General features: G+C 50.9%; 1 protein-coding gene across 3 annotated transcripts; it reads left to right on the top strand.

Moving 5' to 3' along the window:
• Window positions 1-1,426: 1,426 nt before the first annotated feature.
• On the top strand, window positions 1,427-23,856 carry SORD (sorbitol dehydrogenase). Of its 3 annotated transcripts, none has more exons than XM_054836909.1 (9): window positions 1,427-1,594; window positions 5,174-5,207; window positions 5,925-6,089; window positions 8,159-8,318; window positions 11,346-11,464; window positions 11,941-12,006; window positions 18,727-18,902; window positions 19,745-19,866; window positions 22,582-23,856. In XM_054836909.1, the coding sequence occupies exons 1-9, from the start codon at window positions 1,535-1,537 to the stop codon at window positions 22,745-22,747; spliced, it is 1,068 nt and encodes a 355-aa protein (XP_054692884.1). In that variant the 5' UTR covers window positions 1,427-1,534; the 3' UTR covers window positions 22,748-23,856. The 3 variants fall into 3 exon arrangements, with proteins under 3 accessions (XP_054692884.1, XP_054692885.1, XP_054692886.1); XM_054836910.1 differs by having other exon boundaries at window positions 1,436-1,594; window positions 18,772-18,902; XM_054836911.1 differs by lacking the exon at window positions 1,427-1,594 and adding an exon at window positions 4,424-4,444.
• The last annotated feature ends 1,102 nt before the right edge of the window (window positions 23,857-24,958 follow it).

The following is a 24,958-nucleotide window of genomic DNA, read 5'->3' as shown; positions in this document are numbered from 1 at the left end:
GCTAGGACGCAGACAGAACAATGCAGACAATTTGCATGGCAAGTCAAGTTTGGAGGCTAGCTGCAAATATGTCCCAAAAAGGAGAGGTGCGAATGGCTGCCTTGAGAAAACGAGCGTGCCCATGAAGAGACAGCCATTTCCCCTTTTTCTGTAATTTGCAGAAATGTAAATATTCCTGCTTCATCCACTGAGGCAGTGTATGTGGCAGGAATTGCATTGCTGTGTAAACACTGAGTAAGGCATTTCATCACAGATGCCTTCGCACACACGCTCCTTCCCCTGCCCTCAGAGTAACCACAGAGGTGGCTCACGGCCACTAACTTGATGCTGACTCTGACTCAGATAAGCATTACGGGGAATGACACTGATAGGGAGAAAAGAAATGCAACAGCCCTCATCTGCCTGGAAGGTGAAATGTTTTTGCAAGAAAAAAAGCAAAGTCCTAGATACTCCCATTCATGCAAGCAGGAGGAAGTAATAACATTAGAAGTGCAGGGTATTTTTAGCTGGTTCTGGCAACTTTGCATGACATATACAGTACATTTTCTATATTTCCAAGGAAGTCAAGCTTGGAAAGCTTTCAGCTTCAGACTGCTTTTAGGGAACACTGCAGAGGAGAACCTTCTTGAGATCTTTGTCGACTCCATTAGCCAAGGATCTTGGGCAGAAAACCTCTTACCCCTAAAACCAAGAATGCCAATAATCTCAAGGTTTTTTTTCCCAATAATACATTCTCCCAGCTGAGATATCCAACAATGTGTCTGGTTGGGTCCAGGCAAGCCCAGGGGCCCGTGTTTTGTTGAATTTTAGCCAAAGTGCTCAGTGCCGCATTGATGTCGGCTTCACACCAGCGGCGGGATGAAACAGACCACTCCATTTAGCAGAGAAGCAGCGGGCACCTGGGTGGACATGATGTGAGAGGGGACAGGGCCTGGCGGCACCCAGTCACTCTCTGAAACAGGGGGACCCTGTGTCTGTGCCCACACCACATCCGGCTGGGGTGGGGGTGCAGGGAGGGCAGCCAGCGGGCTCCCAGTTGAAGCTGCTGCCCAGGCACTGCGAGTGCAGGGCGGGAGGCTGCGGGGCTGAGGGGGCCCGACGCTGCGGCTTGCCGGGCTCCCGGTGGGGGAGGCCCAGCCGGGCCGGGGCCTGGAGCCTGGACCTGCAGCCGGGCCCTGGGACTGGGGCCTCCGTCTGGGGCAGGGGCCTGGGCCTGCGGCCGGGGCCTGGGGCCGGGATCGGGGCCTGCAGCCGGGGCCTTGGGCCGGGGCCTGGGTCTGGGTCTGGGGCCTGGGGCCGGGGCCTGCAGCCGGGGGCCAGGGCCTGGGGCCAGGCCTGAAGCCTGGGGCCGGGGCCTGGGTCTGGGGCCGCAGCCTGGGACCCGGCCTGCCCGCTCCGTGCCGCGGGGGCGGCGCCGGGCCTGGCGCGGAGGGCGGCCGGGGGCAGAGGGGCGGCCCCACCGCGGAAGGCCCCGCCGCTGGCCCTTAGACCCGGGCGCCGCGCCGCGCCGAGCACAGCCGCGCCGCGCCGAACCATGGCGGCGCCGGGGCAGAACCTGGCCGTGGTGGTGCACCGAGCCGGGGACCTGCGCCTGGTACGGGCCGGGGGGAGCGGGCCGCCCCGGGGCCGCCGCGGCTCGGCTAGGCTCGGCTCGGCGGGGAGCGGGCGGAGGGGGCCGGGAACGGGGCCGCGCTCGGAGGCGCTGCGGGCCCGGAGCGGCCGGGCAGGATAGCGGCGGAGGCGGCCCCGCAGCGCGGCCCGGGCGGGGTGGCGGGGAGCGGGGCCGGGCCAGGCCGCCCTGCAGCGCCGGCGGGCAGCGCCCCGCGGGGCCGGGACCCCGCCGCGGCTGAGCCCCCGGCACCCGGGCAGGGGCGCGTCCGGTCCGCCCGGTCCCCCCGACTGGTTGCCGGGTCAGTGAGCTGAACTGGCCCCGGGCTGGGAGCGGGGAAGGGCAGCAGCTGCCCCCATGCTCGGGGTCTGACCCGTGGGGCAAGCGGGGCGCGGGGAGCCCAAAGCGTGGGGTGCCCCATGGCCCCTGAGCCCCTCTCTGGGTTGCGCGGGGAAAAGGTGGGGCTGTGGAGTGGGTGCTGTTTGGTAGTCCGGTGAAAAAGGCGTTCCCAGAAAGCAGAAACGGAGGATGATGCGTTGCTTCGTTGGACTCACGAGAGGCCAAGTGAGAAGCAGGAAGGAGGGCTCAAAGAGAGCAGCCACACCGGGTCATGCCTGTGCTTGTGCCAGAGTACCGTCATGGAGAGGGGGGCCTTTGTGTTTGGTCGGTGCTTCAGACTCATTCTGCTTCTCTGACTGCGAGCGCTTGGATGTCCCTGCGTGCTGAATCATTGTGGTGCTGCTGGAGATTTGTGTTTGCCAGTTTGGCAAGTGCCAGACGGGGGGATGAAAGACTTAACGTGGGCAAACATTGACAGGCACATTGTACAAACAGTTCTGGCAGGAGGGTTCTTAGGAACACGAGGACTTTGGATACCTGCAGGAGCTCGTTTGGGGGATGATTATCAGGGAAACAGTTGATTTTTTACCATTCCTGCACAGCTCAAGCAACACGTGCCAAAGGCTAAGCAGTGTTTGTGTGGGTGATTGTGGCTCCCAGCCACCTTTGATACAACTGTGGTTTCACTAGAAGCACGTGCAGCCTGACTTCTACAAGAAATAAGTCATCGCCGCAGTGGATAAGAATTGGGGTGGTCCTTCCAATTCAAGAATGCGTTTCCAAACCTCTGTGATTTAGGAAGGTGTATGAGACTTGCGAGGGTGGATGCTGGCCCCATCCCATCTTTGTGGCTGGTCCCTAAACTGGCTTACACCCAGATGTGCAAGTTTTTCTTGGTATATTTGTGCTGCTGGAGACATCGGTGGTGGCTGTCAGTGCTGCCCTGGCCTTGCCGGCAGCTCCTCGGGGTGTGATCCTCCCAGGTGTCTCTAAAGGGTCTTTGCCATGATGTGAATGGCACTTGTTGCATTGACCCGCTGGTCACGTAAGGAGTCTAGGCAGTGAACTGTGAACTTGTTATCTGCGTTATCGATACCTAAAGTTAGGGGAAATCATCTTCCCCATAATTCCCACACCCTTCTTGATTCTTGTGGACGTGTTGCCCGTGGGGAGAGTCACCGTGACTTCAATAGCTGACCTGTGTTATGCAAAAATGAGTTGGCTTCGTTTTTGTTGACTCTCCTCTTGACCTTAGGCGGTGAGCCACAGGCTCACATTTGCTGCCACTTGAGGATTTATTGGGTTTTATGCATGTACTATATCCTCTCTTTTTATGTCTCCTTTCTCAGAAAACATTTGCTATGTTTCCTTCACAGCCTTTATTACCCCAGTTGCTGTCTCTGAACTCGGAGGACAATGGACAGTGAGCAGAACACGTGTCCTGAAATAGTTTGGGGTGTTCCAGTTTGGTCACTCCCTGTTTTCTACAAACCAGGCTCGAGAATCCTCATCCCGCCAAGATGCCTGGTTTTTGGCACAGCTGTTATTGGGGAAAAAAAAAAAAAATCCTTTTTTTTTTTTTTTTCTGGGCAGAGGAATGCCACTTACACATTTTCAGCTAGAAGTCGGCTTGCTTTATCTCTCACCACGGGCTGTTCTGTTCAGTCCCTTTGAGATGGCTGAGGTCGTTTGTACCTTTCATGCTTTACCAGACTGCGCATTTATTAGACATTTTCTACATAAGGGGCTACATACAGATCAACTTTTAGAAACTAAAGCTGTGGGCTGTGTCCTTGGTGGGACAAAAAAAGCACCCCGCAGAGAAAAAAAATGCAGATATAGTTCTGAGCATTGAAAATTTTGGTAGGTTGAGTTGTACTTTGATTCGCGCTCCAGTCAACAGAGTTCAGGCCATCCTGCCTGCTTGCAGCACTAGTTATTCAGCAGGTATTTTAACAGAGCAGTGCTTCGAGAGCGTGTTTCCAGAATTTCTCTTTTCGCAATGTTTAGATTGCTGAAGTACAAAGTACAAGTTGAGGAATACGTTGGGATTAAGAATGTATTTAATTAGCTAAAACGCAAAACAGCGCTCCCCAAAAGCAGGGAGGGATACCCTGCTTTCTCTGCAGTAGGGCAGCAGAAAATCTCGTGTTCCTCATTACACAGCGGTTCCTAACCGGTGCAGCTAATACGTGGAGGACTGCTGTTAAGTGATCTTTCATCTCTCAAATCCAGAGGTCAATTTTCTTGCTAACTAAATACTGAAGGTGCTCTTGCAAGGAGAAATAACCCACCGTGCGCTCGCTAAAGTGTACGCACCAAATTTTTGTGGAGGAGCTGTGTGAACAGGAGGTCTGCTCAGTTTCGGGCTGTGGGTAAAGGTGTCTTAAGATGCATGAAAATTTGAGCAGCGGGTGGAAATGAAGAGTTCCTTTTTAGCACTAATTACTTTGGTGGGGACTTTCATAGATGCGTGATCCTGGAGGTGGGTCCTAGGTGGGTATTGCACTGTCTTGATGTTGTAAAACCCAACAAAATTATTCCTTTGTCTTTTGAGGCAGCTGAGGGAGTCCAGTGAAGGCAAAAGGCCTGCAGACTGTTTGGGTGGAAGGCTGACCTGGGGCCAAGTGACTACTTTTATAACCCTGTATTTATCCTTCATCCCATAAAGAGGTGTCATGGCAATTATAAGAAGAGGATGTGACTTTCAATGTGATTTACAGTAATGTTTACAATTAATTTATACATTTGGTTATTATTATAAAGACACAAACACTTGCAATATTCATGCTTTATAGAAATAGGTGGTTCAGAATCTTCCTGGTTACAGAAGGTGAATTTTTTTGTCAGCCAGTGGGATGAAGGATTCAGCTGAAAGTTGTAGCTGTTCCAGGGCAGGAAGGTTTAGTATGTGGCTCTTTTCCGGGCAGGGAAGGGGAAATGACTGCAAATTAAGTTGGAGAGTGGATTTACAACCTGGCTGTGTGCTCACTCTTAATGGATGCCCACGATACTCCACTGTGCAAGCAAAATGAGGTGAGCTTAGGGAGGAAATGTGGACTGCACATTCATATCCCTCCTTGTTGCGCAGCAATGTCTTATTAAGCAGACAGAACCAAAAACCTGATCTGCTTATGGACTAACCTGGACTGACTTTCCACAAGGTATTCCCATGGCTACGCACAAGCAACTGAATGCTTTTTTTCTTTTTCTTTTTGTCCATAGGAAAACCGTCCGATCCCAGAACCAGGTCCCAATGGTAGGTCTAGAGATAACTGCTTCTGTCTCCTTTCTTTACTAATCTCTTCCTTTTCTCATTGTCTTTTGTCGCTCCTTGATATTATAAAGACATAAAATCTTTCTGAGAAAGTATAAAATAATCTGAAAAAGAATGTGTGGCTGAAACGCAAATGCTGTGTTTTTACTTGAAGAGCTGGAGCAGTGACAGATACACCCCTTTATCTGGCTTTTTTTGCTTCCTGTTTCATCAGTGCATGTATTTCACATTAAACAGCTCTTGGGACATGTCAGATGATCTTATTGCAGGACTACATATTAATAGACTAGGCATATGGGCTGATAGGAATTTGATTCACTGACTCTCCAGGGCTGAAATTGTAGCTTAGGGAGATGGAAAAATTAAATGGACTCGCTCTTTTATTCTTGCTCCAGTAATAGTTACGCCCCTGTTAGATTGTACTAGCTTTTGTTGACAGACCTCTGACCATATTTGAAGCTTTCCTGGTTTGTAAATCCTTGTATAGTTTTGTATTTCAGCAGGTATCTCATGAATATGCCATCCATCCTAATGTGTGCACGTGCAGTTCTGGTACATTTATTTAATGCTAGTAAATTTGGATGTTTCAGTGCTGGCTCTGCCTTTGTTGTGGGGTGCAGGGACAAGCACACGTTTCGCTCTCCCAGTGTCCGAGAAGGTAAGTTTTATTACAAGGAACCTTTTTTCCTTTTCTGGCAGAGGTCCTCCTGCGGATGCATTCTGTTGGGATCTGTGGGTCTGATGTTCACTACTGGCAGCACGGTCGAATCGGGAATTTTGTTGTGAAGGACCCCATGGTCTTGGGGCACGAAGCTTCCGGGACTGTCGTCAAAGTGGGATCAGGAGTGACTCATCTGAAACCAGGTAACTGGAATCAAAACTGTCTTTTTATTTGTTATCCACTAATGAGATCCTGAGAATGTGTTGATGAAAGGCTGTGTTAGGTAAATTTGTCTGATGTTTTGAGCTGTGAATTGTACGGTTTGACCTCCTTCAAAGAGTGTCACTGTGCTGCTGTTAATCACCCCGCTTGGCCACTGTAGTTCATGGTATTTCTTAGGTTTGCTTTATCCTGAGATATTTTGAGCTGGTCTGACTTTATTTTAATGCAGAGCAAAGTGTATTGCTGGTACAAGGTGCCTTTTGAAGAAGCTAGACAAAGCTTCAGAAATCATGTATGTTGCTCTTGCCAACAACCTGCTGTTAATGTTTCTTCTCTGTGTGTGTTCTTGAAGGAGCAAATGGCCTCCTGCAGTGGAGAGAGGTCACTGGAGCAACCGTACCAGGCCCCATGGTGTGACCTCTACAGTTCGCTGTGCTCATGAATGTCCTAGAAAATGGGCTGAGCAGCGAATTTTGCAAAGTTTGCTGATAATAACAACTTAGGCAGGGTGGAGAGGACACGGGAGAGCTACAGAGAGGGTCACAGAGAAACATTAAGGGTGCCTGGGCAATAAGATGCAGATGAAATTCAATGCAGAAGAAACAGAACCAGCTTCATATCTAACATGATGGTCTGACCATCACTGCTGAAGAGTGAGACCTTTGGCTCTGACACAGAGGATGTGAACGTTGGCTCAGTAATGGTGAAAAATGCAAATCAGTGTTAGGAAAGGGACAGAGACTCAATCACAGGACATCATTGCACATCTGAAGCTCTGCATGCAGTTCTGGTCTCCTCCTTTCCAACGGGATACAAACAAGTGAAGAAGTTTCAGGGGAGGACAAGGAGATGACGAGATGTGTAGCAGCATCTCTATGATGAATGACTTGAGCTATGAGCTGGAGGAACTCAAGGACATGTGACACAGGTCTGAAGACTCCTGGAGGGCAGGGAGAGGGCACATAAAGGTGGCTTGTTCTCCAATACAAGAGCAAGGGACGGTGGGAGCCAGGAGCAGCATTGACCTAAGAGGCAGCAGACCTGCAGGCCTCCTTGGCAAAGGATGATGTGGATGCTAAAAGTTTACATGGTAGAAGGTGGAGGAGAAACTGTTGAGGGTTACTAAATACAAAGAAACCACATGCAGCTTGGGAGGCCCCAGAGCTGAGTATAATGGGAGGCTGGCAGAACGTTCAGTACGTGCTTTTCCTGCTCCTCTCACCCCCAGACATCCCCCGTTGGCCATATCACAGGTGATGCAGCGGGTGAGACGGTGCATTACCTCGATCCGTCCTCCTGCTTCTCACTGTGCCCGACTGAAAGCCTGTTGGTTGAGAGCTTCGCTGAGAGATTTGACTCTGACTGACTTCCTCTGCCAAATAAAAAGGGCTGTCTTGTGTACTTTCAAGTTGTACTGTGGTCACACAGTTGTTTTCTTTAGTCCATCCTGCCTCATGATTGCAATTAAATAATTAATCTTTATCCTGTGGCATGTGTCCTTCCAGCAGCCTGGGCTACTCCATTGTAGCATCAGGATGTCTCTGTTCCTCGATAAGGAACAGTCCTGGGTGCGGTTCTGCACTGTCAGCTCTCTTCCCAAGGAACAGCCCTTTCCACCTGGCAGCGTGGTGGCCAGCAGAGCTCACCTGCTTTGTCCAAATTACTTCCTCTTCCAGTTCCTACAGATTCTGAAAAAAATCTGATCACCATGAGATTACCTGGGGTGAGGGCCGCTTTTTCATCTGCTAAGGTTGAGTGCAAAGCAGCTGGAGAGAGGTTTGTATGTGACAGAGGTTCCGTCTGCTCTGTCTGTGCCTCTGAAACGCCAGCTCTTTTCAAGTAACTGTGAAGATGTTGGCGATGAGGCCGCCGTGAAGGAAGTGTGAGGAACTTGCCTGGTGCGTGCAGCGTGATCTTTCTCAGTTAGCAGATGTCCCTTGTGCTTCTCTTGTGCCAGGGCTTCACGCTCTCTTCCGTGGTTGTTCGATGCTGCTCACACCTGTGTGCCCACCTTCTTCCTGAGTAACACAGTCTGCTTTCACCCTGGCAGGTGATCGAGTGGCCATCGAGCCCGGTGTCCCAAGAGAAATGGATGAGTTCTGCAAAACCGGCCACTATAACCTGTCTCCAACCATCTTCTTCTGTGCGACGCCGCCTGACGACGGGAACTTGTGCCGCTACTACAAGCACAGTGCCAGCTACTGCTACAAGTCAGTCCGTGCTCCCTCTGCACAGAATTATATACTCCCTGGAGGGGATTAGCTAAGCAATTGCCTCTTGGCCCTTTTGAGTATCACAGTGAGCACTCTTTACTTGAACACAACAGGTTTTATTGCTTTCTGATCCATAAATAACATGTACAAGGCTTGGATGGCAGCCACTTTGCAAAAGGTTTGTCAGGCAGGTGTAGTTTATCCCCTCTGGTGCCAGACATAAACAAACATTTCTTGCATGTTTCCTGGGATGTTACCACGGTTTTACCCTTTAATTATTTTCCTTTTCCCATTTGCTCCCTACATTTGGTTTCTTTTCTGCTGTCTTTTTATATCCTTGCCTTCTTAGGACGGTGCCTGAAGGCCTTTGTCTGAGTCTTTGAGCTGAGCTAGCTTTACTGCTGCTTTTCAGGAAGCACCACATCGGCTGCTGACACCTCGCTCTGTCATTCGAAACAAAATCATCCCACTTAGAGCAGAAGAGGAACAGAAAGCAGTGTCCCTGCTAAGCTGCTGCTTTTGTCTTGCGCTGAGTGGCCCCACTAAGCTGCCAGCATTACACATCTGTTTTCATACCTGGGTCAGCAAACTCGAGTATGTTCTTAATTGTGGGAGAGCTGACACATTTGCTTAAAAGCAAGTCCATGCTTAAGTACTCTGGCAAATTTGCCAGAAATCTGAATAACCCTTTGCAGTGTTATACCCACATAATTGCATTTATACAAGGAGATAAAGATAGTCTAAAAATAGTGGCCCCATGAGACCGTTCTACCTGTGGACATTGTTCTTTCTCTGGTTCTTTTCTCATGGAGCTGGTACTTCCATGAGCAGGAATGTTCTCGGGATTGGTCTTTGATGTCTGCAGAGGAAGCGTTCAGGATCAAATCGGAAGGAGGCACTTGAATGGTCTTCTCATGAGGGTCCTCAGGCAGGAAGATCCTTTCAAAGCGGATCCCAAGCAGCTGCTGTCAGGATGAGATGCTGGTCTGGACGGGACCAACTTCTCACTGTCCAGACCCGCTGTCACTCATTTTCTCTGTGGTGTTAAAATAATGTTTTCTGACAACATCACAAGTTTTTGCTTGAGAGGAAGCGGCTGGTTTCTAGCTGTCTGCTTCCAGGCTTTTGCTTTTTTCGCCAATTTGACTAAATATTACTTTGGCTAATTTTTTTTTTTTAAGCTGTGATCTGGTGCTCCTGGTTTCAGCTCAGCAATGCCGTGGCCATCTGATGCAGAGCAGAATTCATCCCCTGGCATGAAGTCACTCTGCCAGCACAGATTTGCCAAAAAAAACAGATGATGGCTGAGCTCAGTGGCCTCTTGCATATTTGGGCAGGTGTTGTCTGTCCTTCTGCAGGCTCTGTGGTGGGTACTGTCGTGGTTTTACCCCAGCCGGCAGCTGAGCACCACGCAGCCACTCACTCCCTGTCCCCCATCAGGATGGGGGAGAGAATTGGAAAAGTTAAAGTGAGAAAACTCGTGGGTTGAGATAAAGACAATTTAATAGGTAAAGCAAAAGCCGCGCGCACAAGCAGAGCAAGGAATTCATTCCCCACTTGCCGTGGGCAGGCAGGTGTTCAGCCATCTCCAGGAAAGCAGGGCTCCATCACGCATAACGGTTACTTGGGAAGACAAACGCCATCACTCCGAATGCTGCTGCGCCCCCCCCTTCCTCTTCCCCCAAGCTCCTTATACACTGAGCATGACGTCATATGGTATGGAATATCCCTTTGGTCAGTTTGGGTCAGCTGTCCTGTCTGTGTCTCCTCCCAACTTCTTGTGCACCCCCAGCCATCCCACTGGCAGGGCAGTGCGAGAAGCAGAAAAGGCCTTGGCTCTGTGTAAGCACTGCTCAACAATAGGTCCATAGAACAAAAACGTCTCTATATTATCAACACTGTCTCCAGCACAAATCCAAAACATGGATAGCCATACTAGCTACTATGAAGAAAATTAACCCTCTCAGCTGAAACCAGGACAGGTACTCTGAGTAATTTGGTGGAGGTGGGATCGTGCCACAAAGCTGCCCTCCCCACTGACAACCCAGACCCAGTTGGAGCAGATGTGATGCCAAACTCTCAGGCAACCAAACTCTTGGAGTCATCTCTTCGGTGCCTCCTGGAGATAAGGGACTTATAGACATCTTACAGCTGCTTTCCTACAACTGCCACTTACGCTGTCTTTGTGTTGGCCTGGCTGAGATCTGGCCTCAAGCTTCCCAGGGCTGTCAGACTTTCCATGCAGACACAGCTCCCCACACCTGCTGTGTGAGAGCCCATGCCGGTGGCTTTCTGGAGGGCAGCTTGTGGGGCTGGGATTTACTTTGTCAGCAGTTCAGAAGGGTTTTGCCCCCCTCTGCTTTTTTCCATCACTGATGCTAGCTGCGTTACGGTGCTGTTTCTGTCCAAAAGACGTTTGATAGATACCCACTGTAAACATTTTCCATGACTGCTGGGAGGGTGCGTGCTGGGACCAGTCCACTGTTTGAAGCACTTGGTGCATCAGAGGAGGACATCTAGGGCGTGATGGGGAGACCTGGGTCTGGCTGCCTTTGTTTTGTGGCATCACTGTTGACAGTAAGATGTTTTCTAAAAGCGTGGAGCTGAATGAGTCAACCCACATGAGGAATCTGGGAGCTCACTGATGGGTCCCAGCCATAGGGCAGCCTTTTAGGTGGTGCGTACGCAGCTGTGGGGTTTATTCCAAAGGGAATGAGCGGCAAAGGGGTTTTAGGGTTGACTCACCAAGAGACATGGTGTGGGGAAGTTTGTGGATCCCTGTGTTTGGTGCTTAGGCAAACCTCACTGGTAAATGGTTTAGGTGTACTTGATGCTGCATCAGAGGAGGGAAGGAGGCAATGTAACCTCCTGAAACACCTTCCAGCCCTGCATTTCTCACACCGAGGGTGAGAGTGTATTTTGCCACTGTGATTTAGACCCATGTTTGGTCATTGAGTGTCATGGCTTTCCTCTTTGCCCTCATAAACCTCTTTGGTGACTGGTGCTTGTGTCTGGTTCTTGCAGGCTTCCAGATAATGTCACCTTTGAAGAAGGAGCCCTTATCGAGCCTCTTTCGGTGGGAATCCACGCCTGCAAAAGGGCCGGAGTCACTCTGGGAAGCAAGGTCTTTGTGTCTGGCTCTGGTATGGTGAATATATTCAGTTCTTGGGTTCTCTGCCTGCCGCGGCATGGAGGGAGGTGGATGGGGTGCAGGCTGTGCTTCTAGGCTCTGCTGTAAGCGTGGGTCATGGCAGAGTTATGGGGATGCCAAGGGGAACCTTGAGGCTGTCCTTGCTCATGATACGCTACAGTGCTGCATTTTGAGCAGCCCAAATGCAAAGTGCGGTGTCTGGCTGTGTTGAGCCCTCCAGCTCGAGGGACCAGAGGAGTGGTTGATGTTTTCCTTGCGGAGTCCCTCGTGTGGCAATAGCTGCTCTCTCAGCAGCTGGTCTCAGTGCCCTGGGATCGCGGTGATGCTGTGATCCCAGAGCCGCCTGCCTGGAAACACAGTTGGAGCCTCCTTTAGCCTAGGAACATGCTGAGCTCTGGGCACGTTCAGAGCCTGTGGCTGGTGCTGTCTGGCCGTTGTATAAGTTTTCTTTCTCCCCCTTGTACCCAGGACCAATTGGCCTTGTTAACGTGCTTGTTGCTAAGATGATGGGTGCAGCAGCTGTGGTAATTACAGGTAAGTCCCTTTAATCCTTTAGAATGTGCCTGTTTCCCACAATACAACACTTTGACTAGTTCCACGTTATTCCTTCAAGGTAACTGCTGGGGAAGGCAGCCCAAGCACAGTGCAAAGTCTGTTCATGAGTGGAGTAGGAGGGAATCCTAATAAACACTCCATTCCCCAGGACAAGACCTTGATCTTTGCACTAATGGGGATCTGTAAAAAAGTGCAGGTTGCAACTGGTGCTTCTCTGCTAGGTTAGTGGACCAGGGTAATAACTTCTGCTTCCTAGCAGACAAGTTGTGCGGGTGGAGTAGCTACAGTGCTTCAAGGAGAATAAACCAGAGGCTGATGAGTGGTCCTTGGATCAAGCCTAGAGACCTTTTTCAGACTTTGAGCAGGTCTTTTGGGAAGAGGCAATGCATCTGTATGACAAAGCTCTGAGTTACAGAAGCTCCACTTGCTCCTGGTGCCTCCGATCATCGACTGGTTTCCCTTTTTTTTTTTTTCTTCCGTTTTGAGCTCTTCTGACCTCGGCTTTGTGTTTTACCTTTGTCTCATAGATCAAGTCTTGAGTATCGGGTTTCGTCTTCCCTGTAGTGCTTGTAGACCTTGATTATATCTGCTTCTAGTCTTCACATGCAGATCAGGCAATGCAGTATATTTTATACTCTGTTTGGAGCTATTCTTGGAGGTTTGCTCTGAGCAGGTTTTTCTCCTTCCTCTTGTAGTGCTGGGTGATGGCCTAGCCACACTGTGTCCCTCTCTCGTTCTCTTTTGCTACCCTTCCTTCTGCTGTCCTGCTGGGGGGATCATTTTCCACTGATTATCCGCAATGACTGAAATGGCCTTTTCGGGGTCCCTGCATTTCAGAAATGAGCCTTCCTTGCCTAACTGTGCCTTGGAGGTTTCTAGTCCACTGCTGCTTGCAGCCATGTTTTTGTCTGTGCCTGGAAAACCGCTGAGGATGGAGATCACGTCTCTCTGGGTACCTACTCCAGGATTGCACCACCTCCTAATGAAGACGCTTTTTCTGGAGTCCACTCACAAACATTTGTGGGTATTTCCCCTTGTATTGTCTGTAACAACTGAAATGAGTCTCCATCGTCTTTGCAGCTGCCCTTCTGGTTGTTGCAGAAAGCCGTTCGATTCCCCCTTCTCTTTGCCCTGCTAACCCAGCACCTCTCCTCAAAGGTCAGGCTCTTCTCTGTGGAGCTTGCCCAGAAGAATTGAGAGCTGGAGTAACCTCGAGAGGTTCCCTGATTGAAATTTCCACCTGAGGTTTGGACAGGGCCTGGGAGTGGTGTTTCCGCTACTCTTTGATCCTTCTGAGCAGTGGTGGCTGGAGGGAGCGGTTACAGGTACGACTGGACAATGAGCACAGGTTTCTGCAGCGTTTTTGGGGCCAAAGACCCAACATGGACCTTTCAGAAGGCTGTTACTTCACCTCCCACACTTGGGGCCAGGTATATTTTTGACCTCTATCACTGTGTATCCATCTTCGGGTTTAGAGACAAAATTCAGGTCCCACCCTCTTGCCTTTGCGGAAGCATCCTTCAGCAGTGGCTCATGACAAGACCTAAAGCAGATTATTGCCTTCTCCTCCCTAAAACCTCTTGCTGCCGAGTCCGTGGCATTTTTTGCTCTGCTGGCCCCACCCTTTAGGCGTGTGCTTGGTGGACGTGATAGTCCAGGCCTCAGATTTTGCAAAGTGTTGTAATTTGAGGATGATGGTTGCTATAGCAGGAAAAGCAGCTCTGCCTCTTGAATCATGTATGAGGAACCTTGCTGCTGAGCTGAGCCGGTGCAGGGGCTGGTGGGTGACCTGGTCCTTGGGTGGAGAAGGGCTTGGTGAGCTGGCAGGGGTTGGTGGGGCTGAGGCAGCTGGTTCAGCCTGCCACCCCATCCTGCCTGGATGTAGTCTTCCCTGTAACACTGGAGCTGCTGTAGCCTCTGCCTGTAGACTGTTCCTGGGGACCACTGGCCAGCAGATCTGTATAGCATGTGCCACAGGGCTCCAGGTGGCTGTAGGAAGTTCTTGGTACGTGGTTTGTATGGTCAGCAAGCTCAGCTACATGGCATCAACCCCTTCTTATCTTTATGCCTTGGCCTAGGTAATGATCCTGACTTGTGGATATCTCCCACCTGAGAGGTGTTTGGCTGAGATGCTCAGAGACACCCATGGAGGTGCTGTCCCTAGTCAAATATACGTACGTGACATGAGCAAAGGAATGAGTTGAGTCTGGCTCGTTGCCGCAGGGGATTTTGCTGCCCTTCTCAAGGAACTGCTTTTTGTGTTGGCTTTAGGAGCCCACACCTGTGAGGTAACTGTCTGCCCACAAAGGCCCTCTTGTACTTTGCTACCAGATTCTTTGAATTCATTGCCTGGAATTTTTATTATGTATTTGTCTGTGAAGAGCTTTGTCTGTGCAGCACTTAAGGCTTTAAATGTTTGTGTTTGTTTTGACAAGCCGCACATCAATATAGAAATATCCAGAAGAGCTTTTTCCTGACCTGGGGAGAACTCATCTCGTACAGCTTCTGCAGTGAGTGTCTTTGTCACACCTGGAGTCAACGAATTTTGGAAAGTTACATCTCTGCCGAGGGGTCCGGTCCCTTCTCTGGGACTCCCAGAGAACGGCTGGCACTGTAGCTACAGACTAATGCGCAGCCCTACCCTTCCAAAGGCTTTGCGTCAAAGCTTGCCTTTCCTCCCAGATACGGCAGCTTGTCTGATAAAAAGTATAGTGCTGCTGATAAACTTTGCTCTTCTCCCTGAAGTGCTTTCTTCCTGGCAGACTGGTGTTCTCCCTTTTGGGCCAGGGGGATGTATGTCTGATGTATTTAACGGGCTGCAGTTGGGTGCAGAAGATCGGTTTGTTTCATGGGTCCTCATCTACTCTTCCCTAAGGTCTATGGCTTTCTCCACTCCACTGCTGAGATTGATATTTATGGGCAACCTTCTCCCGTCCTTCTGCCTTGCCGTGGACATTGCTGTTGCTCTGAAAAGCTGCTTTTCTCCTTAGAGGCATGTAAAAGAGCAGCCTTATTCCCAAGCAAGTGGAGTGACAGTTTGGGTATTCGTATTGTGGTGTTGGGCTGTCTTGCCTTACTCTGTCAGTAAAGGTAGACTTACTAATTCCTGCTTAAGGGAAACTATTACCCTTGTGCTATCTAAATCTGAAGTCCTGGCTGCTGGTGCCTCCAAAAACCCTGGAAATCAGGGACAGGGAAGATAAATAATTGGACAGAGTTCAACTCCTTTGTGAAAGAAGATCAACATAGGAAGTGTGAGGGCTTCAAGAATATTTGCCTGTTAAGTTGGCTCATAAACCATCATGAGAAGCTTAAATGTAATTTGATAACTTCCGTGGGAGCAGAGGTACAAGAGCGGGCTACTCTTAGTCTGGCAGCCAAAACTTTAATTAGCTTCAGTGGCCGGGAAGTGAAAACAAATTTCTGACTAGAGGCAAGATGCAACCCTTTTATTGTACAATTGACCAGTTTCCCAAGAGTTGTGTGGGGTTTGGCCACAGTAAGGTTTAAAATTTGAAAGACCTGATCCTTCTCAAGTGTCTGAATCTCTAAACAATACGGTAACCTTCTCATTTGGTCACCTGCAGATCTGTCAGGTTCTGTGCTTAGCGGTGATTCACTTAGGCCAGGTGTACCAAGATGTTATCGCAGTCCTGACAGGTCTGATGGTATCGCTGCTGCGTCCTGTGTGCATCTCCAGCATGAGGACTTCCTTTCCCAAGCTGGTCAGCAAACCGGAGGCCAGCTGTAGGAGAGGAGTGGGGTTTTGCTGCCTGAGAGCAACTTTTGTGGCCACTTGGAAATGTGGACAGCCTGTCTCTCCTGTTGCTCCAGGACGCTGCCTCTGGAGGTATTTCTGCCAGAGAGACAGTATAAAATATATTAGTGAGTGGGCAGATGCTACAAACGGCTGAATCCAGCTGTATCTGCTGCACACCGGTGTTTTGAGCAGGGCACTTCGTGAGGAGTTTGGTCCATTGCTGGGACCACTGTTGAGCCCCCATGGTCTTCTTGCTGTACACGGAGGTTTGGGAGACACCAGGCGTGCCAGGCAGAAGTGCTTCTTAGATCTTCAAGTGCCTCAAAAATAGCAGCTCTTGCTGCTTGGGAGGTCTCGAAGTGCAGCTCTGCTAGCAGAGGGTCAAGCATGACTGCACACGCAGCTCGAGGCCCAACGCTGAGAGCTTGGGAGGGACAGAGGTGACTCATGCAGCCACAGGAACAAGAGCCCACATCGAGGGTTCCAGGATGATGCTGCCCTTACTTTTCAGCCTTGGCTTCTCCTCCTTCATCTGCGTTTTATTACTCTTTGTTCTCTCTTGAAAATCCCTCCACAGATCTCCTGGGTGCTCATCTCGATGGGTGTGCCCGTACCCAGGCATCCCAAGCCCTCCTGCTGCTGGTGGAGGCATGTCCACCACCTGCCCTGGAAGTAGGTAATGTCACATTTGCTGCATGATGGGCAGGGCAGATCCTCTGGCCTGGCTTCCTTCCAGCGCTGGGGCTGAATCAGAGCAGCTCATGTCAGAGCAGTGGCCTCTTCCTTCTCTTTTCCCTTAATATTTCCCGCCTAAGGCTGCGTCCCGGTGAGAGCAGTATGTTCTTCTTTGTGGTGAGCATGCTCTGTGTCCTGGAGACAACCATGCCCCTGGCAAAGGCATTATTTTCTGAGTCTTCAAGCCTAGGACCTCTGGCAGGAGACATTGCCCACCCCTCTAGTTTAGGAAATCTCGGCTGTTACATCCTCCTTCAATCCAGATGTCTTTTCCAGTGTCGACACACAGGTCCCTGTAGACCGCTGCTTCAGTGCAAGGCAGGGAGGCTGTTTCTGCCTGGGAAATGCCACTCTTCTGCTGTCCACCTCCTCATCTCCAGAGATGTCCTGGTCACCAGTGGTGCCTGCAGAGGGGTGGGTGGCTTCCTTCCAGGGGACATGGAAGAAAAGAGACAGTGTGGCTGCCTGCCAGGGCAGCTTGCTCCATGGTACAAACCATTTTATGGATCTTCAAAAGATATTTATACCACTGTCAAGAGGTACCAGAGTACAGCCATGCTTTCACTGACATTTATCATCACCAGCTTCGTTGCTCTGTGTTAATGGGGTATCCAAGGTCCACCATATTACCAAATCCACTCCCTTTTTCTTATGGGCTTGCCTGCTTATTCATCTGCGGTGGAAGCTCCCCTGAGAGATGCTCAGCAGCCTCCAGTGCTGTTAGAAGGAGGGTAGAAGGATGGGAGAGGTCTGTAACAGCAGGGACGCACTTAGTGTTGCCAAATAATGCATTCTGCAGTTCGTTCGGCTGAAAGCATCTGCTGATGGTTCATTGAGGAAGCCCTCGGAGAGCTCGAGCTTGTAATCTACCATTAGAAATGAAATGGCCACGTTAATGATCCTCTGAGCCCGACCTCTCCTGTCAGAAAGGCTTCTCGGCACTGTGCTGTCCATAGCCAGGTGATTTCCGAGCCATCAGGGCGCAAGGTCAGAGCAACCTTGCCTCTGCCTTGTGCCCTTTGAGAGAGATCCTCAAGGGTATGAGCAATAGCAAATCATCTAGAGAGCCAGGGAAGGAAAATGCAAAAGCGAGTGGTGGGGCTTTGCCTCATTGTAGGCTTCTCCCTAGGTTAACTTGCTATAATGTGGGTTTTTTACAGTCCTTTTCACTAGTGGATTAAGGTCCCGTGTGAATTAGTGAAGCTACTTCATGCAAGAGTCATGGCCAGAGAGGCACTGGGCAGCGCAGGGTTGGACAGTGGCAGGTTTGGTAAGACACAACAGCGCTGTTCAAACAGGGTGCGTGTAGGTCAGCGCTGCCCTGTCTGTCCTACCCTGTCTGTCCTGCCCTCCTCCATCGTTTGCCTCTGCCTGCGCTGAGGTTCCTCTGCTCTGCGCTGAGCCTCGGGATGGCAACACGCAGTAGCCCGGGGCAGGCACAGCAGCACGCTAGTGCTTGGCCACGGCTGTTCCTGCTGCAGTTCCTGCATCGATGTGCATGCCTTTTGGAGTTAAGCTTGGCCTTCCAGTTTGTCTTGGCACACTCTCAATGTTCCTGCAGTACTGTAGAGAAATGGGGAGATCTATGAACTCATGTTCTTACAGAAGACACCCCTCGCGTCTAGTGGTGAGCACTGTTCCTTCACTTGCACATTGCTTTGCATGGTGTGGATTTCGCCCCTGAGTTTATACTTTAATGTCTTTGAAGCACGCCCTCAAGCCTTTGGCATCTCCTGAGTCTTTAAGTTGTCCCCGTTGCTGGTCCTTCTCTGCCTGCCCAGAAAAGTGAGCAGGTCTCCTCCCTGCATCCTCACTGAAGGCTGCATGAATTTGAGGGAGGAAATGTAGACCCTTTCCTCTCCTGGTTGTGTGCTGCCCTGTGAACACATGTTCAAACCCCAGACGAGTGTGCTTCCATCAGGGCTCCTTGATGGTTTCTACTTACCTCAAGGGTGGGAAGCCTTTTGATCTGGGTGGTCTACATAAATCCTTGAGAAGGTACTAGCAGGCTGGAGCTTTCCATCTTCTCCTACTATGTAACAAATACTCTCTTCTCTCTGAGATGGTTGACAGCTGGTCACCGAAGAAGGTGGGCTCTGTTGAGACAACAAATGGGGGTAGGAAGTAGATTGCAGGCTCAGGTTCTTGCTCCTCTTCTGCTTCATATAATGCTCCAGTTCTTGACTTGTTTTGTCTTTCTCCAGATTTATCTGCCTCTCGCCTGCAAAAAGCCAAGGAGGTGGGGGCAGATTTCACCATCCAGATAAAGAACGAGACCCCACAGGAGGTGGCCTCCAAAGTGGAAAGTCTGCTTGGCTGCATGCCCGAGATAACTGTAGAGTGTACAGGAGTGGAAGCTTGCATCCAGGCTGGCATTTATGTGAGTACCACTTATCCCCAGGGTAGAGCAGTGATGGCATTGGCCTTCCTCTTTCTGGGACGCAGCAGTGAATGACAGTTATTGCACTCCTGTAGTGTTTAATTTCAATGGGCTTGGTGTGGGGGAGAGAAGATGCTCGTTAGACAACAAACCAAGAGAGACAATTAAAGATGTAATGTCTTTGCAGACAGCATGGAGATAATTGTCTGATTTGATCAGGTGCTTTACCACTTACCAAAGAGATGACGGTAGGACCCCGAAACCGAAGCATGGCTACGCAGCAGCGTCAGGCAGCTGGTACAAGTAGGGCAGCATCTCCCATTAAGCTGAAATTATTTCTAAATAAGGAGAATAATTAAGAAAACTAATTCCAGCAGGTGAAGAAAGCAGTTAAGGAGGGGATGTTTTGCTGTCATGAGCTGCCTGAGGGGAGGATGTGGAGAAGGTAGTGCAGAGTTTCACAATGAACGGGCAGGAGACAAATGGGACAAGCTGCAAAAAGAGAAATTCCAGTGGAGCGTCAGGCTCTTAGTTTTAAATCTTTCCCACTGAAAACCAAAAGTACTTCTCGTATTCCTAAGTGCCAGTCGTTTTTCAGAATGAGATTTAGATACCAAAATCCTTCAGAGATTTTTAAAAGATTGCTTTTTAAGCCTTGTTTTATTCATATTTCATGTTTATGGGCTCCTGTCAGAATCCTACCTCTCCCCTGGCTTCTCCACTGTGCCCTGGACAGTCCATTACATCCACAAAGTGTGGCTTTATTTTTTTACAGACTTCTGTGTAGGCTCTGGTGACTGTTTTTTTGCAAAATATAACATATTTGTGTGTTCATTCTCCAGGCCACTCGTTCTGGTGGGACCTTGGTGCTGGTAGGGCTGGGGCCTGACATGGTCACCGTGCCCATCGTGAACGCCGCTGTGCGGGAGGTGGATATCCGGGGGATATTCCGCTACTGCAACACGTGAGTCTTGTGCAGGGTGGGCTGATGTGTCTCCAAGTCCGTCCTTAAGAAATTCTTGCTTTCCACTAGGAGAGAGCACATGGAAAACACTGTTTTTCCTTACAGCTGGTTAAACCTCATGTCATTCTGAAATACCAGCGCTGCCAACAGTGTGACTGATGTGGCTTGCATTTGTTGCCTTGGTTCCTGGAAGAGCCCTGCACTGCAAACTTGACCACAGCAAAGCAGCCCGGTTGGGTTCACAGAATCACAGAGTCCTGGACTGGTAGGGGTTGGAAGGGACCTCTGGAGATCATCTAGTCCAACCCCCTGCTAGAGCAGGATCACCTAGAGCAGGTCGCACAGGATGGCCTCCAGGCGGGTTTTGAATCTCTCCAGAGAAGAGGACTCCACAACCTCTCTGGGCAGCCTGTCCCAGCGCTCGGTCACCCCCAGAGTGAAGAAGTTTTTCCTCATGTTGAGATGGAACTTCCTGTGTTCCAGTTTGTGCCCGTTGCCCCTTGTCCTGTCACTGGGCACCACTGAGAAGAGTCTGGCCCCTTCCTCTAGACATCCACCCTTTAGATATTGATAAGCATTGATCAGATCCCCTCTCAGTCTTCTCTTCTCCAGACTGAACAGCCCCAGCTCTCTCAGCCTTTCCTCATTGGAGAGATGCTCCAGTCCCCTCATCAGCCTCGCAGCCCTCCGCTGGACTCTCTCCAGTAGTTCCCAGTCTGTCTTGAACTGGGGAGCCCAGAACTGGACACAGAACTCCAGATGTGGCCTCACCAGGGCAGAGTAGAGGGGGAGGAGAACCTCCCTCGACCTGCTGGCCACGCTCTTCTTCATGCACCCCAGGACACCGTTGGTGCTCTTGGCCACGAGGGCACATTGCTGGCTCATAGATAACTTGTTGTCCACCAGGACTCCCAGGTCCTTCTCCGCAGTGCTGCTTCCCAGCAGGTCAACCCCCTGACCTGTACTGGTGCCTGGGGTTATTCCTTCCTGGGTGCAGGACCCTACACTTGCCCTTGTTTAATTTCATGTGGTTCCTCTCCGCCCAGCTCTCCAGCCTGTCCAGATCTCGCTGAATGGCAGCGCAGCCTTCTGGTGTGTCAGCCACTCCTCCCAGTTTGGTATCATCAGCGAATTTGCTGAGGGTGCACTCTGTCCCCTGTCCAGGTCACTGATGAATATGTTGAACAAGACCGGACCAAGCACTGACCCTTGGGGCACACCACTAGCTATGGGCCTCCAACTAGACTCTGCGTGGCTGAGCACAACCCTCTGAGCTCTGCTGTTCAGCCAGTTCTCAACCCACCTCACTGTCCAACTGGGTTGTCCAACTGAGTTGCCCCACTGTCCTATTTCACGCAGCATTTGGTGTACAGAAAGGAAGAGACCAAACAAACCCTTACTCTGCTGTGAGCAAGCAGGCCAAAAAAAAATTAAAAAAACCTAATAATTAATTTTTGTGCCTTCAACTCATGCCCTGTAGAAAGGGAAGGCCAGGTGCTGGGGGTGTTTTAGAGACTGGCTTGTCCATAAATGTGCTGGCTCATGGCACGGCAGAGAGGAACACACAGCTTTTAGCCGCTTCAACGCTGTGTGCTGGGAGATCTCTAAGCAGGAGCCTGGCCTGGCACTGACCCTCCGCACTGCTTTGTGAAAAGCAGGCTGCTTCCCAACATCCACCTTCCGAACTGTGATATTGTCAGTGTTGAGGTGAGTGATACAGGGAATCTTAATTCTGGGTGAAGAGTCAAAATCCCGAGCGCCTCATCCTGTGTCAAGCAGTGAATCCCAGCTTTGCTGGTGGTCATGGAACAAAATGATGTTGTCGGTCTCGTTGGAGATCAGTGAATGCTTGGATAAGCAAGAGCCATGTTTAGTTTTCATTATTTTGCTGGAGCTGAAGATATATCTGGAACCAGTTTGAAGGCGTGTGTGCTCTCTATGGAGAACTGAGCCGCACGGCTTGTGGACGGGCAGATCTTTTGGTGTACCAAAAGCTGGCCTTGCCCTGAAGGCAGGAAAAGCTCAGCTGTTCTCCCTTTGGCCTTGTTCTCCTTGGGCAGGGCTTGAGACTAGGGTTGCACACTTGCAGCCTGGTTTCTGCTGCGTTCAGAGCTGTAATTTCTTCCTAGCAGAGCAGGAATCTGTGCTTAGTCTGTAGAGGTTGTTTTCCAGGGAGGATTTATGAGATGTAGTCAAACTCCTCCTTAAAATGAGGAATGTCTTTAAGTAGGTGGTTTGGGAATTAGATTAGCTGCTGCATCCCTTTGTGTCCCTATTGCTCTAATTTGGTTCATTTAAGGGGAGCGGCAAGGCAACCAAATTGCATGAGTCTCCACCAAAGAAGAGGTTGGACGCTGACCGAGGCTTTTCCTTTCTCCTCCCTGCACCAAGTCAGTGAGTTTGAACTCCGCAGTGATCAGTCTGCAAGCGAGGAGGCAGGGCAAGAGGAGAGCAGCACACAGCAGTTTTGTTTTCAGATGTGTAGCTGTGCCTGCCTCCTTGGTGCTCAGCAGCCCAAAGCAGTTGGCTTGTCCCATCTCCCATGCCTGATGCGGGAGTGAGGTTCCTCCTCCGGAAGATTGTTTGTGGGCAAAACTCCCCTGGGTTGCCTGGGCTGAGGAAATTGCTGTAATGAAACCAGGCTCCTCCGTGCTCTTTCCTCGGGGCACCAAACTGGCGACCGCTCTCATCTCCTGCTCTCCGTTTCCCTCGCAGGTGGCCCGTGGCAATTGCTCTCCTCGCATCCAAGCGGATCAACGTCAAGCCCTTGGTTACGCACCGCTTCCCCCTGGAAAAGGCTCTTGAGGCATTCGAGACCACTAAGAGGGGCGAGGGGGTAAAAGTCATGCTGAAGTGTGACCCCACAGACCACAACCCCTGAGATGCTGCGGTGCCCGGCCCTCTCCCCCATTACGCTGCCTGCCTGAGACGCGAAGCATGAGGCCGCAGGAGGCTGATATATGGCTGTTGCGTGTTTACACAGTCACCTTATGCAGGCGCTGCTTTGTAATAGACCTAGAAAATCAAATGATAATGAGGGTGAACGGCACTGAGGGATACACCGTTAGAGCATTAACAGGTAACTACAAATGGAGAACGAATAGTTTGAATCAAAACGCTGCTGTTTGGGTAGAGGCGATGGTTCACATGGCTAGCTCTCCTCCAGCAGATACCACGCACTTAAGATCCTGGGTGTCTGCGTGTGTCGGGCAGAGCCGCCTGCGTGGCCGCAGGGTTTGTCCACGTGGACACGTGTGGGTGAAGCGAGGATGGAGACGCTGGCGCTCCACCTTCCCGCCCCAGCACTGCCCTGTGGCTGTTCTTGCCGCAGCTCTTCCCGCGTGGCAATCCCTGGGCGCGGGATAGCCCTACGTGAATACTCTGCCTTCCAGTCGCACCTTCCCTCGGGGACGCTCGGGGACTCTAACAGCCTGTGGAACAAAGCCTGGCCACCCCGTCTCTGCAGGAAGCATCTGCACATTCAGGTCATTCTCTCCATGCTCTTTGCAAATAGGAGACTGTGGGCCCGAAGCCCAGAGACCAGGGGGTTTTTTTTGAGAAGATAGTCTAAAAGCCAGCTGGGACCATCTCTGCTGTGTAATCCCCACCAGCAGCTCCCCGTGGGGCAGAAGCAGCTCTGCAGAGCAGGCTGCGATGTCTGCAGGTAAACTGCCCTGCCTCTGGCTGGGACTGCCAGGAGCCCCAGGAGGGGCTGCTGCTGTGGGGCACAGCTCGCTTTTAGCATGGAGGGGAGCTCAGGTGAGAAGTAAGGGGACAGCATCACTCAGAGGTCTTACCACTGCGAATGAATTTGGGGATATCGGGCCTTCCTGCTGAGTTTGTGAGCCGTGAACGAGGTACTAGCAAGGTAGCAGGTTGCAGATAACAAAATCTAATCTTTGATTACAGTCAAGTTAATTTTAGTACTGGGAGATCAATCCCTTTCTTGGGCCGGTACTGAACTTTCCTCAATAAATGCTACCTACCTGGTGTGCCTGCGTCCACTGAAGTGCTGGGCGGGTGGTTTGAAGGGGGTCAGTGACTTTGGGCCCTGGGGACTCGTGCAGACCCCCGGGCCTTTGCACTGCTGGGTCTCGCCAGGCTGCAGGCGAGCTCGGTGCTGGCAGGACCATGAAACCCTAAATGACCCAACCACTTGCAAATCAAAGCTTGTGTTTATTGCAGAGGTGGCTACGGTAATCTTGGCAGAGGCAGACCTGCAAGTCCGCGCTGTGTTTTACAGGGCTGAGATGTAACCCAGGGGGAGTTCCTGTAGCCAGAAGGAGAAGTGATCAAAGTACTGCTCAGAGTAAAGCAAGTTGTTAACGTGTCAGCCTGAGCAGGTAAAGCCTACCCGGGAGCCTGGCCCTGTACTCAGATGTAATGTTGGCAGAGCTGGTCCAAAAATTGCTAAAACGCACCTTGCTGAAGGGCATGTGATGGCCGGGGAGGGGAAGGCTGCCCGATTTTGGCAGTGAGAGTGAGCCAGGGCTTCTTGCTGAGCCATGGGGCTCTCCTGGCCCCCGACTCCCGTGCTGGGGGGAGCCCCACTGGCCATCGCAAGACCCCGTCATTACCGGGAAATGTAGAGCTGCTCCCTGTGGTCTTGAGGGGGCTGTTTAACACCCCAAGGGCTGAAGCTATTCCCGTGGCTCAGCCTCTTTGGCTGCAATTTGCTCCCACGCCAGGTCTTGCTGCGGGGCATTGCCACCATCGGGGCATTGCTGGGGGTGCTGAACCTGGTAGGACACACTCTGTGGGGTTGTGCCTGGGCTCAAATCCGTGTCCCCCCAACTCCACCCCACGTACATCACCAGCACAGAGGAAACTCCTGTTTAACCCATCTCCCAGCGGGCTGGTGTAAATGCTCTGTAACAGGAGCAAGGCTGGCACTATGCCACAAGTAAAGTCTCCAGGTGACCGAGACCCAGATGCAAGGAGCAAGAAAAATGTTTTAAAACTTCAATCAGCTTTATTTAAGCTCAATCACAGCCTGCAAGAGCAGCAGCCCAGCGATGGGCTTAACTAAAGCTAGGTATTATTTAAACAAGCAGAAATGATCCCTGATCAAAGGACGGTGATGCTGCTGAAG

Source organism: Grus americana, chromosome 10 (assembly GCF_028858705.1).
Source record: "Grus americana isolate bGruAme1 chromosome 10, bGruAme1.mat, whole genome shotgun sequence".
In the NCBI taxonomy this organism is placed as follows: Eukaryota; Metazoa; Chordata; class Aves; order Gruiformes; family Gruidae; genus Grus; species Grus americana.
This window is presented reverse-complemented; position numbering and strand designations above follow the sequence as displayed.